This window comes from Theropithecus gelada, chromosome 19 (genome assembly GCF_003255815.1).
Source record: "Theropithecus gelada isolate Dixy chromosome 19, Tgel_1.0, whole genome shotgun sequence".
NCBI lineage: Eukaryota > Metazoa > Chordata > Mammalia > Primates > Cercopithecidae > Theropithecus > Theropithecus gelada.
This window is the reverse complement of record NC_037687.1, coordinates 35,599,522-35,625,721: the sequence shown is the minus strand read 5'-3', so window position 1 is coordinate 35,625,721 and position 26,200 is coordinate 35,599,522. Positions and strand designations below refer to the sequence as shown.

The following is a 26,200-nucleotide window of genomic DNA, read 5'->3' as shown; positions in this document are numbered from 1 at the left end:
ATGTATATATACCACATTATTCTCACAATATGACCCAAGCTATGCATGCATTGGACACCCATATTTCTGATACAGATATAGGATCCTCTCCCAGGACCCTTGAACAGTGTGGTCCAGCTGACTTCCTCATAAAAGACTTTCATATACAGTATGGTTGGTATTCTTCTCATTGTCCTCATCAGCTGCTGTGGATTTTACCTCTGTTACACACTGAGGACAGACTTTCTCAAAAGTTCCTAGGTCCTTGGTCCTCCCACTGTAAGGCTCCAGCAAGTTCCTGCTACAGATCTGGGAATGCGGATATATTTCCAACTCCAAGTGAATAGATTCCATTCTGGTACTTCCCAACTACGCCCCCTTGCAGCAGGAAGCAGCCAGATTAACTGTGTTGCCCACTTTCCATAAAAATAGGATGAAGTCGACAGTGGGGAATTCTAACAGAGTATTCCAGCTTTGAAATGCATTTAAAAACTTTTCTCCCTTTCCTCCCCAATCTCAGAATGTGGCCTTATATGTTAAAACTCTTCATCTCTCCCTTTCCCACCAGGTACTTCATGCACAGTGCTCCCTTGTATAATTGTGCTTACTTAGAATTCCAGGGACTAATTTTAAAGCAAAACAGACACAGAGACTAAACAAATCAGCCGCGCAATCCTCCCACTTAGGGGCAGTTATGAACAGTTCATCCACCACCCCTGGGCCAATATCAAGATGATGCAAACTGGACTCCAGATGGGCAGATTACTCAAGAAAACCATCAGAAGACGACATGCAAGACCTGCACCTGACTGCACCGCTCCCACTTACTTCCCACACCAAGTTTCCCTCTTAAACTCCCTCACTCAGCCCAAAACGTTGGAATGGTCTTTTAAGGCATGAGCCTGGCCATTTCCCAATTGCTAACATTTGATTAGTAAAACTGCTTTCCTTTCACTACATTTTGCTTTCCATGTTTTCAGCCTCTGAGTAGCAAACAGCTGGACTTACGCCGGTTACACATCCATAACACAGGATTACATGCCATATAATGAGATAAAGCAAACAAGATTTAGCTGTAAGGGATTATCATCAATTTTATCAAAGTGAATCACTTTTACTTTGATAAAATTGAAGTCACCATAATTTTTTGAACAGTTAAAATATCATCCCAACCTTCCATGTCACAGTAAACAACTGTTAGCATATTAATATCCTTCTATTATTTCTATGCATATAATCACATCATTAGGTGGACAGACTTCTATTAATTGGATCCATCCCAGGAAGGAGCTAACCTAGTTTTCTCATGAATAATGTTTTCTCTAGTCATTATAGACCTCTGATCATCTTAATGGCTGTATATTATACGGATTTATCAAGACTTACTCAAATATTTTACTGACATTTTCCTTTTTGAATTCAGGATAAAGATCCTTGTGTACAATCTTTCTCGCTTTTGTCACAATCTCCTGAGTGAAATTTCTAGTGCTAGGACTGCCAGGTCAAAGAGTATTTATTGTCCACTAATACCAAGAGGTGTTAAGCATAGAATGCTGTGTAAACAGTAATCCATCTAAATCATTACATTGAATACAATTTCAAGGTTGGGCACAGAGGTTCACATCTATAATCTCAACACTTTGGGAAGCCAAGGTGGGAGGAATGCTTGAGGTCAGGAGTTTGAGAACAACCTGGGCAACACCGCAAGGCTCTATTCAACAGAATAAATAAACAATAAGATAAAATTCCAATAAAGACCCAACAGGTTCTTTTTAAGGGGATAAATGTGACAAATTAATGTGCTTGAAATCTGCCAAAGCTCCTTCTAAAGTGGTCTAGATGCAGGAAAGACTATACGTAGAAAAGCAAGTAGACCTGAACCTGAATGAAAATAATGAAACCAATGATTAACAATTCAAGTTTACTAAGAAACTTTTTGTCATCAGTAACTACTTTTAACACTTTCAGAGTTACAGTAAAGCTTAGTGTCCAAAAATTCTAATCATGTAAATTGCAGGGTCACATTAGATAAAAACAGTATTGTTCAGTCTATAAACTAATGACGCTAAAAATCATACTGTACACAACTGATACACTGTACAAAGAACTAAGGCTGAGGGATGGGAGCCAGTCGTGTCTTTTTTCCAAATCTGTATTAGTATGGATGGCAGTATTACACACTTTTCAGTACTTACTGAAACTAACGTTATTAAGGCTACTTGTAGGATTCCTCTTGAATATAAATTAATATAAATTTACGGTACAAAACAAGACTAGAATTTTCAAGTATTTGTCCTAATTATAGGTATTTTCTTCACTTTCTTCAGTAATTGCTGGGCCCTATTATGAGCTAAGCACAATTCTACATGGTAGAGATACAGTGGTGAAAAACACCTCCTTACATAGAGGTTACATTTTAGTTGACATCAATTTTTTCTGTCAATCATATTTTTGTTAAAGGAAGGCCTCTCTCCTGCGCAGACTCCGACAAGACTTTTCTGCTGTGTTACATCTTGAGAACTGGGACACTTGGTAACTCTGATATAAACACTGATCATATTTACAGAACAAAGTTTTCTCTCATCTGTGAAATATGACGTTTGTAAAGAATTCATGTCCTGACCAAGTCTAAAACACAGCATTTGAGAGACTTCTTCCCCGTCAAGATTCTTTGAAGCTTCTAGTTTTACAAGAACTTTTCACAATCATCAGCATGGACTTCCCAATGGAGACAAAGATGTGAGCTCTAACTGAAGGCTGAACCACACCTCTCTCATTTCTACAGATTCCCTCCAGTGTGGACTCTCTGATGGTAGACGAGATGTGACCTCTGACTGAAGCCCTTACAACAGACATCACATATGTAAGGCCTCTCTCCAGTGTGGACTCTCTGGTGTGTGTGAAAATGTGAGGCCTGACTGAAGCCCTTCCCACACTGCTGACATGTATAGGGTTTCTCTCCCGTGTGGACCCTCTGATGAGCACTGAGACCAGCACTCCAACTGAATTCTTTCCCACATTCCTCACATTTAAATGGTTTCTCTCCAGTGTGAATTATCTGATGGACTTGAAGATTTGACCTCTGGCTGAAGGCCTTACCACAAGTGTCACATTTATATGGTTTCTCTCCGGTGTGGACTCTCTGATGGGCTTGAAGGTGTGAGGCCTGACTGAATCGCTTCTGACATGCATCACACTTGAATGGCTTTTCCCCAGTGTGGACGCTCTGATGGGCTTGGAGATTTGAGGCCTGACTGAAACCCTTACCACACTCTTCACATTTGTAGGGTTTCTCTCCCGTGTGGACTCTCTGATGATTGTGAAGATTCAAGCTCCAATTGAAGCGCTTCCCACACACTTCACATTTGTATGGTTTTTCTCCAGTGTGGACTCTCTGATGTGCTTGAAAATATGAACTCTGACTGAAACCTTTACCACACACGTTGCATCGAAATGGTTTCTCTCCTGTATGGACCCTCTGATGGCTCTGGAAACTTGAGGCTGAACTAAAACCCTTACCACACTCTTCACATTTATATGGTTTTTCTCCTGTGTGGACTCGTTGATGACTATGAAGATTAAAGCTCAAACTAAAGCACTTACCACACTCATCACATTTGTATGGTTTCTCTTCAGTGTGGACTCGCTGATGGGTATGAAGATTTGAGCTACAACTAAAGCGTTTACCACAATCCCCACATTTATAGGGTTTCTCTCCGGTGTGAATTCTTTCATGGGCCTGAAGATGTGATCTCTGAGTGAAGCCCTTCCCACACACCTCACATTTATAAGGTTTCTCTCCAGTGTGAACTCTGCAATGAATGTTAAGATCTGTGCTACGACTGAAGCCCTTCCCGCAACTGTCACATCTATAGGGCTTCTCTCCTGTGTGAATAGGCAAATGAGCATAAAGATGTGAGCTCTGATTAAAGCTCTTACCACACTCGTGGCATGTATAGGGTTTCTCCCCTGTGTGGACTCTCTGATGAGTTTGCAGATTTGAGCTCTGACTGAAACCTTTACCACATTCACGACACCAGTAGCGTTTTTTTCCAGTACGAACACTTTGTTGAACAGGAATACGTAAGCTATGACTAGTGTCCTTCTCGTGCGTACTATACGCTGGAGACTTCTTTCTCAAGTGTACCTGCTTATGAAATTCGAGACTGGAGCTATCATTGAAGGCCTCTTCACATTCATTACCCTGGTAGGTTTTCTGTCCTGTGTGAACACTACACTGGGTAAGAGGTGATACCTTTAGGGTATCTTTACCACAGTCACTATTGCTGTGAGCTTTATCTCTTTTGTGCAGTATCTTATCATCACGGTGGTGTGAAATGCAACTGAAAATGTCAACATATGGAGCGAATATACATAATTGGTTTTTCATCTGAGTCTGCTTATGACTTCTCTGATAATTCTGTGTCTCATTCAGATATATTTTACTCCAAGAATTCGGAACTTTCCCAGTTGGAAATTCTTGATTTTCAATGATCCTGGAATGATCCCCTACGTGATTCACTAGAAGGCTGTCATCCACAGAAGCTTGAACAGATTCTCCTGCTCCCACCTGACAGGGGGAATCATGGTGCTTGGGGAACTCAGAGCTATTTCCTTCAATATTTATCATGGAGTCTTGACTTCTGGCTAATTTACTCACAACATGTCTCTTGATTTGCCAGCATGAAAGCTCTCCCAGTGAAAAGCACCTTAATCCTGCTTTGTGAAGAGTCGCCATCTCGTTTTGATTCCTGTCTCCTGAAAGGATAGAGAGAATAAGGAATAAAGGACCAGAGACTGACATTAGCAAAGTAGAGAAATTAAGAAGATCTAAGCTCTAATTTTCCCCATGGAAATGTTAAAAAAACTAGACTGGCTGAAATAAATTTATAGGAGCTCCGAAAAGCAGCTGCAACCAAGAGAACACTAAATTTTTTTAAAAGCCATATTTAAGATAGAAAATTTGAGATCAGCCCAGGGTGAGTGCTTAAGGTATATCTTGGGTCTTTTCTGAGTATGTGTCTTGCTGTCTGTGTGTATTCTCCAGTATACACAACTCCAAAATGAATGCTTTGTCCAGATGTTTCCAAATTTTACACATAGTTCCTTCAGTATCGGGCTTTAGTTCGTGATGGAAATTTTCAGCTTATCTTTACCATCATGGATTTTCTTGGATTTTATGGCCTGTGGAAACACAGAACTACAGATCTAAGAATAGGACAGGGGGTAGAAACCAGCCAGCTGCAGAGCAACAAAGTGATATCTCAGTAAGTACTTGGAAAGGAAAAATTGACTTCCTTGCCTATGAGAATGGTAAATTAAAAGTCACCTCTTCTTTGGCTACAGGAACTGAATCATAAGTAGCAACTACATAAATCAGGCAAAATACATGCCTCAATTATAGGCTCTCATTATACAACCTGCACAGTTAGAAATGTGCTCAAAATAACTGATAGACAAATCCATATTTATAGCTGGAGATTTCAATACCGCTTTCCAACAGCTAGTAAAGCAAGTAGGAAGATGCATGGTGGCACTCATGTAACCCAGTCCATGCTGTGAAATGGACAGCTGCCCTGGCCCCTTGGGGGTCAGAAGTCACCATGCCAAGGACTGTGTGAAGGGCACTAAGTTCCACTGGGACCCAAGCTCCAGTTCTTGAGAAGCCAAGAGGAGGGAGCACCAGACTTCCTTCCAAACAGTGGTGCTGGTAGCCTCCCCACCACTCCAGGCCGCCTGTGGATATGCCATCCAGAAACCAGTCCAGCCCAGCCAAGATGATGACCTGTGCCCTTGTACGCTGCTCAAAGACTACCAGAACTTTCCCAGAATTGAGAAGGTTGATGACGCTGTGAAGACACTTGTCTCTGGAGATGGCTAACCAGTAGAAGCCAAAAATTAAGCCGAATAGTTCATAAAAAAGGACATGGCAAGCCCTGAGGACACCAGTTCCCCAGAGACTAGAATTATTGACTTGAACATCAAGGTCCACGGTTTTTTTTTTTTCTTTTGAAATGGAGTTTTGCTCTGCCCCTCAGGCGGGAGTGCAGTGGCATGATTTCGGCTGACTACAACCCCTGCCTCCTGGGTTCAAGCGATCCTCCCACCTCAGCCTCCCAAAGTGCTGGGATTACAGGCATGAGCCACTGCGCCTGGCCAAGATCTGCAGTTACGAAAAACACATGCCGATACATTGAAAGGACAAAGCCCACAAATGCTATCTGCTGATGAACATCAACCAGAGGAAAAAGATGCTCAAAAACCTCCGTAAGACCTATTATGACAACTCTGGGAAGACATGTAGGGAACTGGGGACTGAAGACACCTTTCCCCTCTGAATTATTAAACAGCCCACTGACCGTGGCTTTTGACTAAGAAGGCTCTGTGAATCCAGGTTTTCCAGAATGCACAAAAGCTGAAGAAACAAAAAAGGTCTTAGCTGCAGCAGCGGCAGCAGCAGCAGCCAGAAAACAAAACAAAAACAATCAATTATGTTAAAAATAAAGCAAACACAACCAAAAACAAGTAGGTAATAAGTGAAGATATAGGCTTGAAGCAATATTATCAACCAAGTTGACTACTTGGCCTTTACAGGACACTCTATCCAATAAGAGCAGAAAATGTTATTTTCAGGTGTACATGGAACATACTCCAAGAAAGACCATATTCTAGGCCATAAAACAAGTTCTAACAGAAGCAAAAGGAGTCAAGTCATACAAAGGGTATTCTAACCACAACTGATTTAAATCAGAAATTAAGAATAGAAATATCTCTGCAAAATCTTCAAATATTCAGAGAATAAACAACATACTTCTAAATAAACTGTGGATCAAAAATAATTCAAAACTTTAGAAATTGAGTGAAAATAAAAAACCAACATATCAAAATTTCTACTTAAAGCAAAATTTATAAAGCAGAAATGTGTCAAAGAAACTAAAAACACAAGAACAAATTAAATGCAAAGTAAGCATAAACAGAAAATAAGAGAAATAAATAGCTAGTTCTTTGAAAAGAACAATAAAATTAATAAACTCTAGCATGCATGATAAAAACAGAAAGAAGATACAAATTACAAATATCAGTAATGAAAGGTGACATAATTATAGATCCTGTATACATTATTAAAAAGATAAGGGACTTATGAATTTTATGGCAATAAATGCAACAATGCAGATGAAATGGACAAATTTCTTTAAACACACAAAATAAGTTTACTTGAGAACATACAGATAATCTGAATAGCCCTTATCTACCAAAGAAATAGAATTCATACTTACAAACGTTTCCACAAACAAAACTTGAGGCTTACAGAGCTTCATCCATAAATTTCACTAAACATTTAAGGAAGAAACAATACCAATGCTAGACAAACTCTTCCAGAAAAATGAAAAGCTATAAATACTTCTCAACACATTTTAGGAAGCCAGCATTATTCTAACACCAAAATAAGACAAACACATTCCAAGAAAAGACAACTACAGACTAATATTCCTAATGAACATATTTATAAAATTCTTAACAGAATGTTATCAAATCAGATCTAACAATGTGTAAAAAGGATAAATCACGACAAAGTAGTGATTATCTCAAGATAATCACGACAAAGTAGTGATTATCTCAAGATAATCACTACTGATTTAACATTCTAAAATTAGACCTAAATGCTTCCCTCAGAAAATCAGAAACAACGCAAGTATATCCACTCTCGCCACCTTTATTCAACATTACTAAAAGTTCTAGTCAGTGTAGTAAAACAGGAAAAAAACAACATAAAAGAAATACAGATCATAAGGGAAAAAATGAGCCAGATAAATAATTTGAAATACTAATTTTAAGGAAGCTCAATGAGATACAAAAGAAATTTGAAAAGCAATACAAAAAATCAATTCAGGATATCAATGAGAAATTTACCAAAGAGAAAGAGATAGATATCTTTTTTAAAAAGCCAAACGAATAAAAACTTCTGGAAATGAAAAAATCATTGAAGAAATTACAAAATACAGTTGAAAGCATTTACAATAGACTAAACAAGCAGAAGAAAGAATCTCAGTACTTGAAGACAGGTCTTTTGAATTAATTTAGTCAGACAAAAGTAAAGAAAAAAGAATAAAGAAGAAAAAACAAAGCTTTAAGAAGTATGAAACTACATAAAGCAACCAAACCTACGAATCATAGGTATTCCTGAGGGAGAAGAAAAAGTAAAAAGTTTGGAAAACTAGTTAAGGAAATAATTGAGGAAAACTTCCTAATCTAGCAAGAGCTTTAGACATCCAGATAAAAGAGATCTAATGAACTCCAGGAAAATACATTGCAAGATGGAACTCACCACAGCATACAGTCATCAGACTAAGGTTTATATAAAGGATAAAATCCTAAAATCGGCAAGAGAAAAGTGTCTAGTCACCTATAAAGGAAGCTCCATCAGATGATTCAACTTGTAGAAACCTTACAAGCCAGAAGAGATTGGGATTCTATTTTCAAGTTACTTCAAAAAACAAAAAAAATTGTGTATCCTACTAGAATAAGCTCTATAAATGAAGGAAAAATAAGCCTTCCCCAAATAAACACTGAGGGAGTTTGTCACCACTAGACCAGCTCTACAGGGAATGCTCAAGTGAGTTCTAACCATGAAAACAAAAGGTTGATACTTGCCATCATAAAAGACACAAAAGTATAAAACTCGCAGGCCTTATAAAATAATTACACAAAGAAGATAAAGAAATCAAATGGCAACATAACTCATCTTACTGATAAAGACACAGACTGAAGGTAAAGAGGTAGAAAAAGATATTCCATGCAAATGGAAACCAGAAACGAGCAGGAGTAGCTATTTTTAGATCAGATAAAAAAAAGACTTTAAATCAACAGCAGTAAAAAAAAGACAAAGAAGGTCATTACGTAATGATAAAGGGATCAATAAACAAGTAAGACATAACAATCCTAAATATATACACACCCAACATCAGGGCACCCAAATTCATAAAACAAGTATTATTAGACCTAAAAAAATACACAGCAATACAATAACAGTGGGGGACCTCAACACCCCACAGACACCACTAAATAGACGACTGAGACAGAAAATCAACAAAGAAACACTGGACTTAAATTTTAGGTCAAATGGAGCTAACAGATATTTACAGAACATTCTACCCAACAGCAGAATATACACTTTTCTGATTAGTGCATGGATTAGGTCACAAAACAAGTCTCACTACATTTTTAAAAACCAAAATCATACCAACTATCTTCTCATACCTCAGAATAAAACTAGAAATCAATTCCAAGAAGAACTCTAGAAACTATACAAATACATGAAAATTAAACATCATCCTAAACAATCTTTGGGTTAATGACAAAATTAAGACAAATTTTTAAATTTCTTGAAATGAATGAAAATGAAAATACAATATACCAAAGCAAAAGCAGTGCGAAGAGGGAGGTTTATAGCGTTAAATGTCTACATTTAAAAAAAAAAAAAAAGATAAAAAATTAACAACCTTATGTCTCACCTCCAGGAACTAGAAAAACAAGAACAATCCAAACCTAAAGCTAGCAGAAGAAAGAAAACAAAGACCACAGCAGAATGAAATAAAATAGAGAACCAAGGAACCACACAAAGGATCAATGAAATGAAAAGCTTGTTTTTATCTTTGAAAAGATAAAACTGATAAACTGACAGTAAGACTAGCCAAAAAAAGAGAAGATCCAAATAAACATAATCAGAAATGAATAAGGAGACATTACAACTAATACTATAGAAATACAAAACATGATCAGAGACTATTACGAACAATACACTTGAAAACTAGAAATTCTAGAGAAAATGAACTAATTCCTGGAAACATACAACCTCCCAAGATTGAGCCAGGAAGAAACAGAAATCCTGAACAGACCAGTAATGAGCAGTGAGATTGAATCAGCAATGCAAAACCTCCCAAGAACAAAAAAGCCCAGGACTAGACAAATGTACAGTGGAATTCCACAAAAGGAACAAAGAACTGGTATCAATTCTACTAAAACTCTTCCAAAAAATCTAAGAGGAGAGAATCCTCCCTAACTCATTCTACAAAGCCAGTATCGCTCTGACACCAAAGTCAGACAAAGACACAACAAAAAAAGAAAACTACAGAGCAATATCCCTGATGAACGTAGATGCAAAAATCCTCCAAAAATAAACACAACCCCCCCCAAAACACCCCAAACCAAATATAATAGCACATCAAAAAGATAAGCCACCACGATCAAGTGGGTTTTATTCCAAGGATGCAAGAATGGTTCAACATACACAAACCAATAAATGTGATTAAGTCTATAAACAGAATTAAAAATCACATGATCATCTCAACAGATATGGAAAACCATTTGACAAAATTCAGCGTCCTCTCATGATAAAAACCTTCGACAAACTAGGCACAGAAGAAACATACTTCAAAATAATAAAAGTCATATATGACAACCCATAGGTAACATGCTGAATGGGGAAAAGCTAAAAGCATTCCCCCTAAGAACTGGAATAAAACAAGAATTACCCACTTTCACCACTCCTATTCCACATAGCACTGGAAGTCCTAGGAAAAGTAATCAGGCAAGAGAAAGGCAGAAAACTATCTAAATTGGAAAAAAGAGTAAGTCATTTAGTATCTGTTTTCTGACAATCTGATCGTATACCTACAAATCCCTAAAGACTCCTCCAAGAGAATCTTAGATTTGATAAATGACTTCAGTAAAGTTTCAGGATTAAAAAAATCAATATACAAAAGTCAGTAGCATTTCTATACAACAATAATGATCAGGTTAAAAACCAAATCAAGAACATAATCCAATTTATAATATCTACAAAAAAAATTAAAATACCTAGGAATGTATTTAACCAAGGAGGGGAAAGCGCTAACCAAGGAAAATTATGAAACAATAATTAAAGAAGTTGCAGATGACATTAAAAAAATGGAAAAATATCCCATGCTCATGGATCAGCAGAATCGATATTGTTAAAATGACCATACTGCCCAAAGCAATCTACAAATTCAGTGCAATGGCTATCTAAATACTAATGTCATTTTTCACAGAATGAGAAAAAACAATTCTAAAATTCATATGGAAACATAAAAGAGCCTAAATAGACAAAGCAATCCTAAGCAAATAACAAAGCTGGAGGCATTATATTATTTGACTTCAAATTACACTACACAGCTCTAAGTAACCAAAACAGCACGGTGCTGATATAAAAATAGATACATAGATCAATGGAATAGAAAAGAGAACCCAGAAATAAGTCACATACCTACAGCCAACTGATCTTTGACAAAGTTGACAAAAACATACACTGGGGAAAGGACATCCTATTGAGTAAATGGTGCTATTTAATCCATCTTGAGTTCATTATCTGAGATCTCCTGAGATCCATGACAGATTTTAGTAATAGCCATTCTGACGGGTATAAGATGATATCTCACTATTGTTTTAATTTGCATTTCTAGAAATCACTGGTGATTTCAACCACAGGAGACAACCTGAAAAAGCTCCAAGTGATCAAAGTAGAAACAACTTGGTAACAAAATAAACAATGCAATACTGGATTATAACACAAAGTATACAATAAATACATATGAGCCCATACTGCTTACAGAATGGATATTAAGTGACAATAAGGAATTACTGTTGTAGATAGACACTGATAAATCTATGGGTGATAAGACATTCTCCAGAAAAAAATATGACATTCTCCAGAAAAAAACAGAAGGGAATAGAAAAAACAGGAACACTGGAAAGTTGATAACTGCTAAGACAGTATGGATATACAGTTTGTGGCATTATTTACTTTTCTATGTTTTTTAAGTTTTCAAAATAAAAAGTTTAAAGTCATAGAAAGGAAAACAAATAGGTCATCCAAATTATGTGTATGTTGGGGGAAGGGTGGAGAAGCAGAAATTATCCATTTAAACTATCAAGTCAATTTTCATTAACAGAAAAAGATGTAAAATGAATGTTAAAACTGAACTGAATGGTGGCATTACAAATGGTATCCTACTAAGTCATTTTTATCACATATCTCCCTCAGTTTGGTGGATTATATGATATCTTAACAAAGGACATAAGCAATTTTAGAATTAATCAAAGTTCTATGTTTTATACATTTTTGAAGTATATGGAAATATATACATGTAGACTATGATTATACAGAACACTCCACCCAGTAACAGCAGAATACACATTTTTCTGAAGTACATGCAGAACATTCTCTAGGATACTCCATATGTTAAACTACAAAAAAGCTTTAATAAATATAAAAAGATTAAAATCACACAAAGTATCTCTGCTGATCAAAATGAAATGAAACTAGCAATGAACAGCAGAACAAAACCTGAAAATTCCATAAATATGTGAAAATTAATACACAAACAACCAATAGATCAAAGAAGAAATCACAGGGGAAATTAAAAAATATCTTGGGATAAATGAAAACAAATCCACTGCAAAAACAGTGCTAAGGGGGAAATTTATAGCTATAAATGCTTACAAAGAAAAGGAAGAAAGGTCTCAAATCAACATCATAACCTTACACCTTAAGGAACTGAAAAAAATAACAAGCCATTGCCATTGCCGAGACCAAGATGGCTGCAAGACTTGCTGCCTTCTTCAAGAATGCCTGGGCCAGAGTCGGTGCTGGTTGTGTCCTTCACCATTGCAGGCCACGCTATAATTCTGCCCCCACTCAGCCCCTACACCAAGTACGCCATCATGATCAACCAGGCCACACCCTACAATTACCCAATGCCTGTCTGAGATGATGGCAGTGTGCCTTACGTGTCCAGCCAACCCCAGGACTCCTAGGGCCCAAGCCTGGAGTGGCTGAAGAAACTGTGAGCACCTCCACTGACAGGGAGGAGGACCCTCCCCAGTGGCTTCCAGTAAAAATGTGAAAACCAAAAAACAAAACCAAATTAAACCCAATGCTGACAAAAGAAAGGAATCTAATCTTTTTTTTTTTTTTTTGAGACAGAGTTCCGCTTTTGTTGCCCAGGCTGGAGTGCAATGGTGTGATCTCAGCTCACCGCAACTTCTGCCTCCCGGGTTCAAACGATTCTCCTGCCTCAGCCTCCCGAGTAGCTGGGATTACAGGCATGTGCCACCATGCCCAGCTAATTTTATATTTTTAGTAGAGGCAGTGTTTCTCCATGTTGGTCAGGCTGGTCTCAAACTCCCAACCTCAGGTGATCTGCCTACCTTGGCCTCCCAAAGTGCTAGGATTACAGGCATGAGCCACCATGCCCGGCCAGGAATCAAATCTTATGAAGATAAGAGCAAAAATAAATAAAATTGAGAATAAAGGATAGAGAAAATAAAACAAGAGTTGGCTCCTTGAAAATATCAATAAAATTGACATTTAGCTACATTGACTAAGAAAAAATAGACTCAAATAACTAAAATCAGAAGTGAAAGTTGGTATATTACTACAGAGTTTATAGAAACAAAAGGATAAGAGAGTATCATGAACAATTGTATGCCAACAAATTAGATAACCTAGATGAAATGAACAAATTCTCAGAAACCCACAACCTAACACTGAATCAGGAAGAAACAGAATATATGAATAGACCTATACCTACAAAGGATATTGAATCAGTGATAAAAAACCTCCTAGCAAAGTCCTGGACTTTCACAAGTGATTTCTATTAGACATCTGAAGAATTATTAGCACCAATTCATTTTGCTCTTCCAAAAAACTGAAGAGAGGGGGAATACTTCCTAGTTCATTCTATGAGACCAGGATTCCCCCAATACCAAATATAAACATACTATAAGAAAAGGAAACTACAGACCAATGTCCCTTATGAACACTGATATAAATATCCTCAACAAAATCCTAGTAAAGAGAGTTCAGCAGCATATTAAAAGAATTACACCATGACCAAATGAGATTTAGTTCTGGAATGCAAGGATGGTGTAACATATGAAAACCAATCAATGTAATATACCACACCAACAGAATGAAGAAGAAAACACATGATCATCTCAATTGATGCAGAAAAAGCATTTTACAAAATTAAAAATCTTTTCATGATAAAAATATTTAAACCAGGAATAGAAAAAATCTAACTCAACATAATAAAGGCCATACATTAAAAACCCACAGCAAACATCATATTCAATGGTGAAAAATGGAAAGCTTTTCTTCTAGTACCAGAACAAGGCAAGGATGCCCACTTTTACCATTTCTATTCAACACGGTAGTACTGAAAGTTCTAGTCAGAGATATTATGCAAGAAAAATAAAGAAAAGTCATCTAAATTGGAAAGGAAAATGTAAAATTATCTTTGTTCACAAAAGATGTATGTAGAAACCCTAAAGATTACAGAAAAAACCTGTTACCAATTAAATATTGTTACCAAAATCACCCAAAGCAATCTATAGATTTAATGCAATCCCTATTAAAATCCCAATTTCTTCTTTGCAGAAATACAAAAACTCATCCTAAAACTCACATGTAATTGCAGGAGACCACAAATAGCCAAAACAATCTTGAAAAGAAGAAAAAATACGGAGGACTCTTTTTTCCTTTCTGATTTCAAAACTTATTATAAAGCTACATTAACCAAAACTGTCATAAAGACATATAGGCCAAAGGAACAGACTAGAGAACTCAGAAATAAACTCTTGCATGTAGGGCCAAATCATTTCTGATAATGCTGCCAAGACCATTCAATGAGGAAAGGACAGTTTTCAACAAATGGGGCTGGGAAAACTGGATATCCACATGCAAAAGAATGAAGGTCAACCCTTACCTTACACAAAGATCAACTCAAAATGCATCAAAGCCCTAAATGTAAGAGCGAAAACTGGCTGGGTGTGGTGGCTCACGCCTGTAATCCTAGCACTTTGGGAGGCCGAGGCGGGTGGATCATGAGGTCAGGAGTTCGAGACCAGCCTAGTGAAGATGGTGAAACCCCGTCTCTACTAAAAGTAAAAAAACAATTAGGCAGGCGTGGTGGCAGGTGCCTGTAATCTGAGCTACTCGGGAGGCTGAGGCAGGAGAATGGCTTGAACTCAGGAGGAGGAGGTTGCAGTGAGCTGAGATCGTGCCACTGCACTCCAGCCTGGGCAACAGAGTAAGACTCTGTCTCAAAAAAAAAGAGAAAAAAAATGAAAACCACACAACTTCTAGAAGAAACCATATGGCGAAAGCTTCACAATGCTGGATTTTATAGTCTCTTGGATGTGACAACAAAAGCACAGGCAATAAAAGAAAAAAACAGACAAACTAGACTTCATGAAAACTAAAAACTTTTTTTTTTTTTTTTTTTTGAGATGGAGTCTCACTCTGTAGCCCAGGCTGGAGTGCAGGGGCGTGATCTTGGCTCACTGCAACCTCCACCTCCTGGGTTCAAGCAATTCTCCTACCTCAACCTCCCAAGTAGCTGGGATTACAGGTGCCCGCCACCATGCCTGGCTAATTTTCTTTATTTTTAGTAGAGACAGGGTTTCACCATCTCAGGCTGGTCTCCAACTCCTGACCTCGTGATCCACCCACCTCGGCCTCCCTAAGTGCTAGGATTACAGGTGTGAGCCACCGCACCCAACATAAACTTTTTATATCAAAAGACACTGTATCCACAGGGTAAAAAGGGCAACAAACAGAAAGGAGGAAAAGATTTTCAACTCATACATCTGATAAGGAACTAACATCCAGAATATATAGAGAACTTCCAAAACTCAGCAACAAAAAAACCTGATTCAAAAATGGACAATGGACTTGAACACATATTTCTCCAAAGAGGATATATTAATACAAATGGCCAATAAACATATGACAAGGTGCTCAACATCACTAATCATTGGGGAAATGCAAATCAAAACCACAATGAGACACCACTTCAAACCCATTCAGACGGATATTATTAAAAAAAAAAAAAAAACAGAAAATAACAAGTGTTGGTGAGGATGTGGAGAAATTAGAAACCTTGTGCACTGCTAGTGGAAATGTAAAATGGTGCTGCTGTTGTGGAAAACAGTGTTCAAGGGTCAACTGTACTATAATGAAATATTATTCAGCCATAAAAAAGAGGAAAATTCTGACACATGCTACAACATAGATGAACCTCAAAGATATTAGGCTAAGGGAAATAAGCCAGACACAAGAGGGCAAATATATAATTCCACTTGAGTACGTGGAATGGTCAAATTCAGAGTCATAAAGTAGAACAATGGTTAACTGGTGCTGGAGAGACAGGTGGAATGTGGAGTCATTGTTTAACGGGTACAGAGTTTCGTTATGAACAACGAAAAACTTTTGGAGATGGATCGTGGTAATGGCTACACAACAATGTAAATGTACTTAATGTCACTATATACTCAAAAATGGTTAAAATGTTAAAGTTTTATGTTATATATATTTTACCACAATTAAAAAATAAATATATGTGAATAAGCCTTGGTGGTATAGTGCTTACACACAAATTCAGGCAAATTAAGGACATGGAGAGTGAAGGGAAGATGGAATTTTTTTTTTTTGAGACAGAGTCTCGCTCTATTGCCCAGGCTGGAGTGCAGCAGCGTGATCTTGGCTCACTGCAAGCTCTGCCTCCCGGGTTCATGCCATTCTCCTGCCTCAGCCTCCTGAGTAGCTGGGACTACAGGCACCTGCCACCACACCCAGCTAATTTTTTTTTGTAGTTTTAGTAGAGATGAGGTTTCACCGTGTTAGCCAGGATAGTCTCAATCTCCTGACCTCGTGATCTGCCCACCTTGGCCTCCCAAAGTGCTGGGATTACAGGCATGAGCCACTGCACCCGGCCAGAAGATGATATTTTAAGAAAGCCTCTCATGAAATGACTTCTGAGCAGAGGTATGAATGAAATAAGGAAGAGGGGCTGGGCGCAGTGGCTCACGTCTATAATCCCAGCATTTTGGAGAGGCTGAAGTGGGCAGATTGCTTGAGTCCAGGAGTTCAGGAGCAGCCTGGACAACATGGGGAAACCCTGTCTGTACAAAAAATACAAAAATTAGCTGGGTGTGGTGGTGCGCACCTGTAGTTCCAGCTATTCAGAAGGTTGAGGTGGGAGGATCGCTTGAGCACAGGAGATGGAGATTGCAGTGAGTGGAGACTGTGTCACTGCACTCCAGCCTGGGCAACAGAGTGTGACGCTATCTCAATCAATCAATCAATCAATCAATCAGAAAGAGGACAGAGGTTTAAGAAAAAACAGCATTCCAGCCAGCGAACAGAAAGTAAAAGGCTGTGATGCAGATGTCATATTTGAGGAACAAGTGAGGATGGCAGAGACAAAGGGAGGGGAAAAAACAGAATACTAAAGCTAGGTGAGTAGGCAAACATTATACAGTCTTACAAGCTCCTTAAATACACTGGATTTCAGTCAGTGAAATGGGAAGCCAGTGGAGGGTCTGAAGCAGAGGAGTGACATGATGTGACAGATGTTTTTATTCTTTTTTTTTTTTCTGAGACAGAGTCTTGCTCTGTCACCAAGGTTGCAGTGCAGTAGCGGATCTCGGCTCACTGCAACCCATACCTCCCAGGTTCAAGCAATCTCCCCATCTCAGCCTCCTGAGTAGCTGGGAATACAGGCACATCCATCATATCTAGCTAATTTTTTTATATTTTGTAGAGACAGGGTTTTGCTCTGTTACCGAGGCTGACCTTGAACTCCTGACCTCAAGTGATCCACCTGCCACAGCCTCTCAAAGTGCTGGGATTAGAGGCTTGAGCCATTGCGCCCAGCCATGACAGATGTTTTTTAAAAAAAATCTCTCAGCTGGGTGGAGAAGAAATTATCCTGAATGAAGGAAAAATAACAGCTGTTAACTATGATTCCAGCTGCACAGTTCTCACCTGAATGTTTACCTCTTTGGGTCTGAAACTCTTTCATCCAAAGCTTTTCTTCCCTCTCCAACTGGGATATCATATCTGGTTTGAAGGACTGATGTCCTATAAAAAGATAGTATTTAAGTGAAAATGTTGAAGTGTTAAAAGCAAAGAGTACTGAAAAATTCTGGTTCCAATCACATGATGTAAATCTCCTCCCTGCCCCTCCATGCAATGTTCAGGAAACATTTTTTTTTTAATCACAACACATTATAAGAAATACATTTACTATCATTGGAAATACATTACCCTATGTAAACTATTGAAATAAAATATTAAAGGACCTGTTTCTAATCTGTATCTGTTTTCATCACATCCCTTACTGCAAGCAGCAGCAGTTATTGCCACAACGTGCACCATTCTGGCTAAGGGGCTCTGATATTGTTACTCTATTTTATTACAGAAATGCTGATGCAACTTACTAATTTCCTGACCCACCAATGGATCATGACGGACAAGTTTAAAGAAAGCAGGAGGAGCCAAGCTCAACTGTTCTTTTATAGTTCATTTCTAAAAGAAAATCATTTGTCTTGGAACAATGGCCAGAAACATCTTGTCTTTATGCTCTAAAGAGACAGAAAAACTCTAGTCTCTGAGCAGTCCCAAAGCCTTAACAAGGGGACAGAGGCCAGGGATGCCACTAATATCCCAAAATACACAGGATAGCCTGATACAACACAGAATTATTTGGCCCAAAACATCAATGGCATGGAGGTTGAGAAACCCTGCTGAATTACAGAGGGTGCCTGTCCTTACCCACTGAAACCAGGTTCCTAAAGTTCTCCAGCATCACATCTCGGTACAGCTTCCTCTGGGCAGAGTCCAGCAGCCCCAGCTCCTCCTCAGTGAAGGCCACAGCCACATCTTTGAATGTCACTGCCTCCTAGAACATCAAGCACACGTAACCTCAATCTCGTACCCAATGGCCACTGGCACCTAAGCAACTCTTTCTGTAGAGTTACTATTCTTTCCTTTCCACAATCACACCAAAAATGCTAGGGGGAAAAAGGAAAATACCTTGTACATGTAACGTGGTGCCCTTTATATAGTTAAATCCCTTAGAACTGTCATTGTTAAATCACGGCATACACACATTTTACCATTTGACTGATAGCACCAAATTTTATAAGAAATTTTGCATTAATTTCTTCCCAACAGTGTTTAATGGTACCTATCTTCTCTCATTGGATAGTACCACTATTTTGTCAATCCAACAGGCCTTCATAAAGCTCTGAGACAAGTATGCAGTTCATTCTCTGGGTTCTCAGGAACATGCTATATTGGTCAATTGCAGCAGCATTTAGGGTCAAGGTTAACAGTGCAGGCTCTTGAGTTTGACTGCCTTAGTTCACATTCCAAGGGTCTATCCACTGTTAGTTTTGTGACATTGCTCAAGTCACCTAACTTCTCAATACCTCAATTTCCACATCTGTATAAGAAGACCTCTATCATAGGGTCCTTGAAGGGATTAAATGCGTGAATACTATAAGGAACTTAGGACACTGTGTGACATACAGTAAGTACTCAATAAATGTTAGTCATTACTCTTATTATCATCACCATCATCTCTTTCATCCCATTCATGGCTGCATGATAGCTCACAAACATGATCTACAATATATTTAACCATTCTAAATAATGCACATTCGATCATTTTAAATTCAAAAATGACAACGCCACAAAAAACATATTTTTACATAGATCTCGGCCAGCTCATATGGTTATTTCCTTAAGATAAGTTCCGGCTGGGCGCGATGGCTCACTTCTGTAATCCCAGCACTTTTGAGAGGTCGAGGTGGGCGGATCACTTGAGGTCAGGAGTTCGAGATCAGCCCAACCAACATGGTGAAACCCTGTCTCTACTAAAAATACAAAAATTAGTTGGGCATAGTGGCGCAAACCTGTAATCCCAGCTACTCGGGGGGCTGAGGCAGGAGAATCGCTTGAACCTGGCAGGTGGAGGTTACAGTGAGCCAAGTTCATGTCACTGCACTCCAGCCTGAATGAGAGAGCAAGATTCTGTCTCCCAAAAAAAAAAAAAAAAAGATAAGTTCCAAGAAGTGGTAATTACATTGTAAAAAATATATATATACCTTTGTTTTGCTGGTCTTTGTTTTGCTGGTATAATGTTAATTTTCTCAACTAACTCTTCCTGTAAGAGATTGTAAGTACTCCCGATTCTCTGTACTATGGCCAAAACTGGACATTATATTATTTTTTTAAAATCTTGAACAATTTGGTGAGCGATACAAACAGCTATTTAATTTTTTTAAAGATGATCTGATATTATTTTTCTTCACATATTGCCTTTGCTTAATCCTATTGGGATTTTTCATGTATCGATAACATTACTATTAAGGATATTAAGTCATTTTCTAGAATATATAAATTCCTACCCCTGCACCTGTTTCCTATTTGTCTCATAAAGTCTGTATATGGCATTTTTTTGTATGGAAATTAACATTTTTTATCTGAAGACACTGCTCATCCCTACATTTGTTTTGGCTGGAGTTCTGATCATCCATGTACTAAACAACTTGATGACACACCTGGCAAAGAGTCATGCACTGAGAAAGGGAATCTGGTGAAGAGCAATGTTATTTTTGGAGCTCTTCATCCACCAGGACATGCCAGGGACACATACACGTGTAGCATAGCCTCAGGTCCCTGAATAGTCTCTTCTGTTTTTTTCTTTTTTGAGACAGTCTCACTCTATCGCCCAGGCTGGAGTGTAGTGGTGTGATCTCGGCTCACTGCAACCTCCGCCTCCCAGGTTCAAGCAATTTTCCTGCCTCATCTACACGAGTAGCTGGGATTACAGGTGTATGCCATCACGCCCAGCTAATTTTTGTATTTTAAGTAGAGATAGGGTTTCACCATGTTGACCACACTGGTCTCAAACTCCTGACCTCAAGTGATCCACCCACCTCAGCCCCAAAGTGCTGGGATTACAGGTGAGCCACTGTGCCTGGCCTTCACCCAAATGAAATACCTGAAACTTCTGGCTTAGGCACTGAAAGCTTTAACTTCAGCTGGGCATTGAGTGGACTTCACTAAGTCTAAAGGTTCACACCTGTCTATGTTTAAAATACAGGTAAGGCCATCTACATCCTCACAAAGCTGTTCCATGGAGCAAATTTCCTGGCGAATCTCCAAGTGCTATAAAACTTTTAAACTAAGTATGTACATCTTTAAAATATAATAACATGTTAATGAATAAAACAGATACTTAACTATAATACAAGGTTTTACTTAGAATTAAAGAAAGAAATCTAGCTCTTGTTTGAAACTAAAATTACTTTCTCTGAGTTTGGCATCAGTCAGATGCTACTGCACCAAGCTATACTTTTTATTCTTTCTATAAAATGAGGTGTCATGTACGAGAAAATGAGTCTAAAACTTTAAAGATTAAAAAAATGGTAGAATTCTCAGAATTCCTATTTGGGAAGAGAAGTTATATGGGGAAAAACTGCTATTGTCAATGTCCTTAAAATGGCAAAATTCATAGATTACATGAACATGGAGAATGAGGAAAAATAAAATCAGGTAAACGATGGAAAATGACATGATAAAACGTAGGTGATATAAAATTAAATTTAAAAAACTCAAAATTGTACGTAAAGTACGATTATATATATTTGTGAGTGCAAATGAAAAGGAAGGTGGGAAATTATTGGTAAACATATTTGTAATGTGACAGTTGTTTTCCATTTAAAAAATGTATCTGTTAGGCCAGGCAGGAGGATCACTTCAGCCCAGGAGTTCAAGACCAGCCTGGGCAACACAGGAATATCCCCTCTCTATTAAAAATAATTAGCCGGTTGTGGCGGTACGTGCCTGTGGTCCCAGCCACTCAACAGGCTAAGGTGGGAGGATCTATTGAGCCCAGGAGGCCCAGATTGCAGTAAGCCACTGCACTCCAGCCTAGGAAACAAGGTGAGACTCTGTCTCTAAATATATATATTTAGAAATTTATATTTACATATATAAATATATTACACAGAAATAGATTTTAAAATATTTAAGATAGATCTGTTAATGTTTATACTATTATTTGGAAATAAAAGGCAAGAGCCTGGCATATAACAATCTTTCAAGCACCTTTCGTTCCCTTTACTCTTCCAAACAGGAAAAATGTGTCCAATCTTTGTGCAATGAGATGTCATTTTAAGAAACAGAAAGGCAAAATAAACTTACCTGGAACTTGGTCATTTTCCCCCCTCTTCCTTCCGGGAAAAGGCAGAGTTCCGGGGGAGTGAACCTGGGGGAGGGAAAGGCATCATGAGATAGGTTAGGGATGCCACTAGTCAACATGGCACTTTATGTGGCACTTTAGAGAAAGGTCTCCCTTTCTCTAGGCAGGCACAGTTACACACAGCTTAGTGAGAACGGGAGCTGGATCCCAGCTACCACTGGGCCCCCTCACCCAGCTGCTTTTGTTCATGAACATTTCATATTAACAGACCTAAATCAAATGCAGCTCCCTGCGTACTCCTTCTGAACCTTAGTCTCCAAGGAAATGAGACAAAGACAGGCAGGGTAATGTAACAGAGCCAAAATGCCTGGCTTCAAATTTTGGCATTTCTACTTATTTTCTATTGATCAGTATAAACAGTATAAACAGTATAAGCAGTATAAACCTTAAGCGAATTATTAATCTCTCTGTGCCTTAATTCAGTCACCTGTAAATGGGGAAAATAATGCCTGTATTCTCTATTTCCTGCAGCTTCTGACAAGCAAGTGCTATTATGCTTCATAAAACTGCCCTTTTGAGTATGCTTTCTAGAAAATGAATCTTTCAAGAAACCCAGAACTCAAAGATAATTGCTCTGTCCTGTGAGTTACCATGACCCTCAGAAAAGTCTGTAACTGTGATTGGTTGTCTAACATAATTAGGTCCGTTGGTAATGACAGTTAAACTGCTACGGATTTTTTTTTCCTCCAATAGATGTAATTACTTGCAAATGTTACTCAGCTGGAGGAGCCTCAAGAAAGTCTCTTTTTCCATATGCATGAAAGCAATGACTACTAAAATCCTAAAACTCTCTAAGAAATGCTGTTACACTTAAGTTAACCACACGGGATTACTGGTTATAACCACATACTGAACATTTATTAGCTCCTCAGGACACTTCTGGCACTCTGCGAATCTGTAATGACGATCGCTTCTCTGAGATAAAACACAGAGGACATTCCCCAGGCTCCGGCTGGAACTAATCTCCTGTCAAGAGGCTAGAAAAGTACAAGAATCCAGGAACGGCCCCACATCAGGCAAGGATTAGAGAAGGAACAGCGGCTCCGTAGCTGGATCTCCGACCCCATCCCAGGTTCAGAGGAGTTTCCAAACAACAGGCGTATTTTTGAGTATAACAGAATTAACGGCGGCATCCAACATTTTCCTATGCACTGGTTTTAAGCTTATTTCTATAAAATCTCATTTAATTCTCACAAGAACATCACTGGGAACGCACTAACCCTTTACAGGCACGAGGAAACTGAGACAAGGAGAGATTAAGTAACTTGCCCAATATTTTGCCGCGAGGAGCAGGCAGGACTGGCTGGTATGTGCGTGAGGCTGGCTAGGGCAGCAGAGAGGGCGGGAGACCCTCAACCTCGAAGCACGACGCGAGCCCGCCCCCAACGCAAGAGGTTCCGCCGAGGGGACGCAAACTCCCGCAGTCTCCCAACCCTGCCCTCGAGCGCGGGCCACAGCTTCTCTTCCCCAAGCCAAGGACCGGTTCATCGCTGGCCCCACGCCCAGAGGGCTCAGAGAAGTCTTGGAGACCCGGAGCTGACTCACCTCCCTGGGCGCTATCTCAGGTCCGACCTCGCCTTCCTGGAGCGGAAGTGCCTGCGAGTGCCCACGGTTCGTGGACTCCACTTCCCAGAATTCCTAAGCGGAAGCGTCTCAGCGTTCTCTCACTCCTGGACTACAGTTCCCAGAATGCTCCAAGGGTCGCGCTTCCCACCAGCTGGGTTTTGTTTTGACTCAAGCCGGTTGGGTTTGAGACACTTCTCTGGCGCTACTACTGTCAGATTCCTTTTAGTTTTATTCAATTTAAAAATTCATGAGAAAATAATTGTAAAATTTTTAAAGTGATGGCATATAAAAGTGAAAAGTTCAGCTTGTATTATGAAAATAAGCTAGAAACCAAAATTTTTAGCAGAAACAAAGGGTAGGCTAAAAATGGGAAGCGTAAAAGTGACTTAGGCTGAGCTCCGATGGACGCCGAACGTTAAGGAATACCAGATCTCAAACTTGTGTCAAATGCCGGCTCCCCGAATATCATCAACTCAACCTGTTGATAAGACAAACAACGGAATTTGTTGCTGATTGCAGCAATGGAGGACAACACTTCGACGGAGCGTTGGCACCTTCACAGAGCAAAGTGTCAAGGCAAGGTTGGAACTGATTGAGAACTGGATGTTTAAGGCGGGTCTTTCATTGCAAGGGATTTTATTAGTATTGCATAATGATCATGATACTACAGTCCGGGATTGGCGGATATAGCAAGGATTTTTGAAACAAAAAATCTCAAGGTGCAATCTATTGGTACTTTCTTTGGAAGAGATTGAAAATTTGATGGGTCTCTGCGGAAGCATAATGAACAATTAAACAGTTTGCTTGGGCAGGAATCTCCTCGAATAAAGGCCTGCTGATGAAGACAGCTGAACAATCATGTTAGTGCCGAAAGTAAATTGTGATGAAACGGGAAAAGTTCGCTTGTCCCCCTCCCAGGGCATGTAATGGGGGTGTGGCTCGTTTCTTCGTGCCCAGCTGCTCAAACCTCTAGAGGGAGCCTGCACACGGCAGGTTGCAGAGCTCCAACCCAACGACAGTGTCTAGGGGTGAATGTTTACAGCTCCTGAAGCCCCAGTGGGCGTGTTTCACAGGGTACTTTTTTAGTTTAGCCATCCATAGGAGGCTTGTGTTAGCTCAATTAGACCCCTGCCTTATCGCAAGCACAAGAGGGGTCTTGTATCCCAGAGATTCTTGCCTTGGTGTACCAGAAGAATCGTATCACACATGGGCTTGGAGAAAGAGTGCAAGGTTTTACTTGCACATAAGTTTACTTATGAATGATCTATGGGGAAAGCTCTTCCCAAATACCTGAGGCTTTTCACCTTTCATGGGGATCGGGCTAATGCACAGCTGTTCATTTGGAAGAGGGTATTACAATTCATGAACTCCAGGGCTTAATCCCCACATTTGCCTAAGTTTGGAGGATCCTGAGATTTTTATTTTCCTTTACATACCCAATCTGCTTTAAAAATTTCCTGATTACCTAAAAGTATCTTATGACTGGTTTGTCAAATCAATATCCAGTCCATTCATTTTATTTATCTACTTAGGTGTATTTATTATTGAACACTACTGCATCATCCCCTTTTTCAGACCCTGGCCTGTTGAAGGAATTAGGTCAGTTGTTATGATGTTACACATTCTGGATTTCTCCAACTTTTTTGGCCTCTGTCCCTAGTTCCTGGGAGATGGCATTTAAACTCTTAAAATATCCTGAATTATAGAAGCTGTTTGTTATTCACGGTGGGCCACTCACACTCTATCTGACAGATTGTCTCTGACAGAGACACATCATGGGCCTCTAGATAAGTTATGCTAGTGAGATTACTTCAGATAGGTGCTGGTTACACCAGACAGATCGATCATGTGATTTGAAGTTTACGACTCTGAGCCAAATAACATCAGCCTGTGTAGAGGATGGGGGCTAGAGATTGAGTTACACGTCAGTTCTCAATCACACCTATGTAATAAAGCCCTAATAAAATCTATGAACACAAGCTTGGATAGACGACTTTGGTTGGCAAGTATTCTCATACAGCTGTGTGCTGGGAGGGTAATGTGTCCTGATTCCAAGAGAAAGAACCATGGAATTTTCTATCTGGAACCCTCCCAGACCTTGCCCTATGCATTTTCTACCTTTGGTTGGTTTTGATTTGTATCCTTTTGTTATGATAAAGCTGTAATTAATAAATATAATTTTCCTGGGTTCTGTGAGTTGTTTCAGTACATTATTAAACCTGAGAGGCTAGTGATCAGAAGTGGTCAGCTGGTCAGAAGTGAGGGTGGCATGGAAACCCTTGAACTTGCAGTTTGGAATGAAAAAAGTCTTATGAGGACTGTGCGCTTAATCTGTGAAGTTTGACCTAACACTGGGTAATTAGTTCCAGAAGTAATTACACCACTTAATAATATGGGCTAATACCTTTATGAACCTCAGGGCAGAAAGTATTTTGTTTAGAGACAGGGTCTCATTCTGTTGCCTACATTGGAGTGCACTGGTGAAATCATCATAGCTCACTGTAACTTTAAACTCCTGG

At 39.1% G+C, this 26,200-nt stretch overlaps 1 protein-coding gene and 1 pseudogene across 5 annotated transcripts; one reads left to right on the top strand and one right to left on the bottom strand.

Moving 5' to 3' along the window:
* Window positions 1–1,886: 1,886 nt before the first annotated feature.
* Window positions 1,887–23,713, bottom strand: ZNF235 (zinc finger protein 235). 5 transcript variants are annotated; one of them, XM_025366481.1, is made up of 5 exons: window positions 23,661–23,713; window positions 22,058–22,121; window positions 18,617–18,743; window positions 17,828–17,923; window positions 1,887–4,737 (listed from the first exon to the last, which is right to left on the bottom strand). In XM_025366481.1, the coding sequence occupies exons 2-5, from the start codon at window positions 22,070–22,072 to the stop codon at window positions 2,759–2,761; spliced, it is 2,217 nt and encodes a 738-aa protein (XP_025222266.1). In that variant the 5' UTR covers window positions 22,073–22,121; window positions 23,661–23,713; the 3' UTR covers window positions 1,887–2,758. The 5 variants fall into 5 exon arrangements, with proteins under 5 accessions (XP_025222266.1, XP_025222268.1, XP_025222270.1 ...); XM_025366483.1 differs by having other exon boundaries at window positions 17,840–17,923; XM_025366485.1 differs by having other exon boundaries at window positions 1,887–4,730; window positions 23,661–23,699.
* Window positions 12,594–12,846, top strand: LOC112612234 (annotated as a pseudogene).
* Window positions 23,714–26,200: the final 2,487 nt, after the last annotated feature.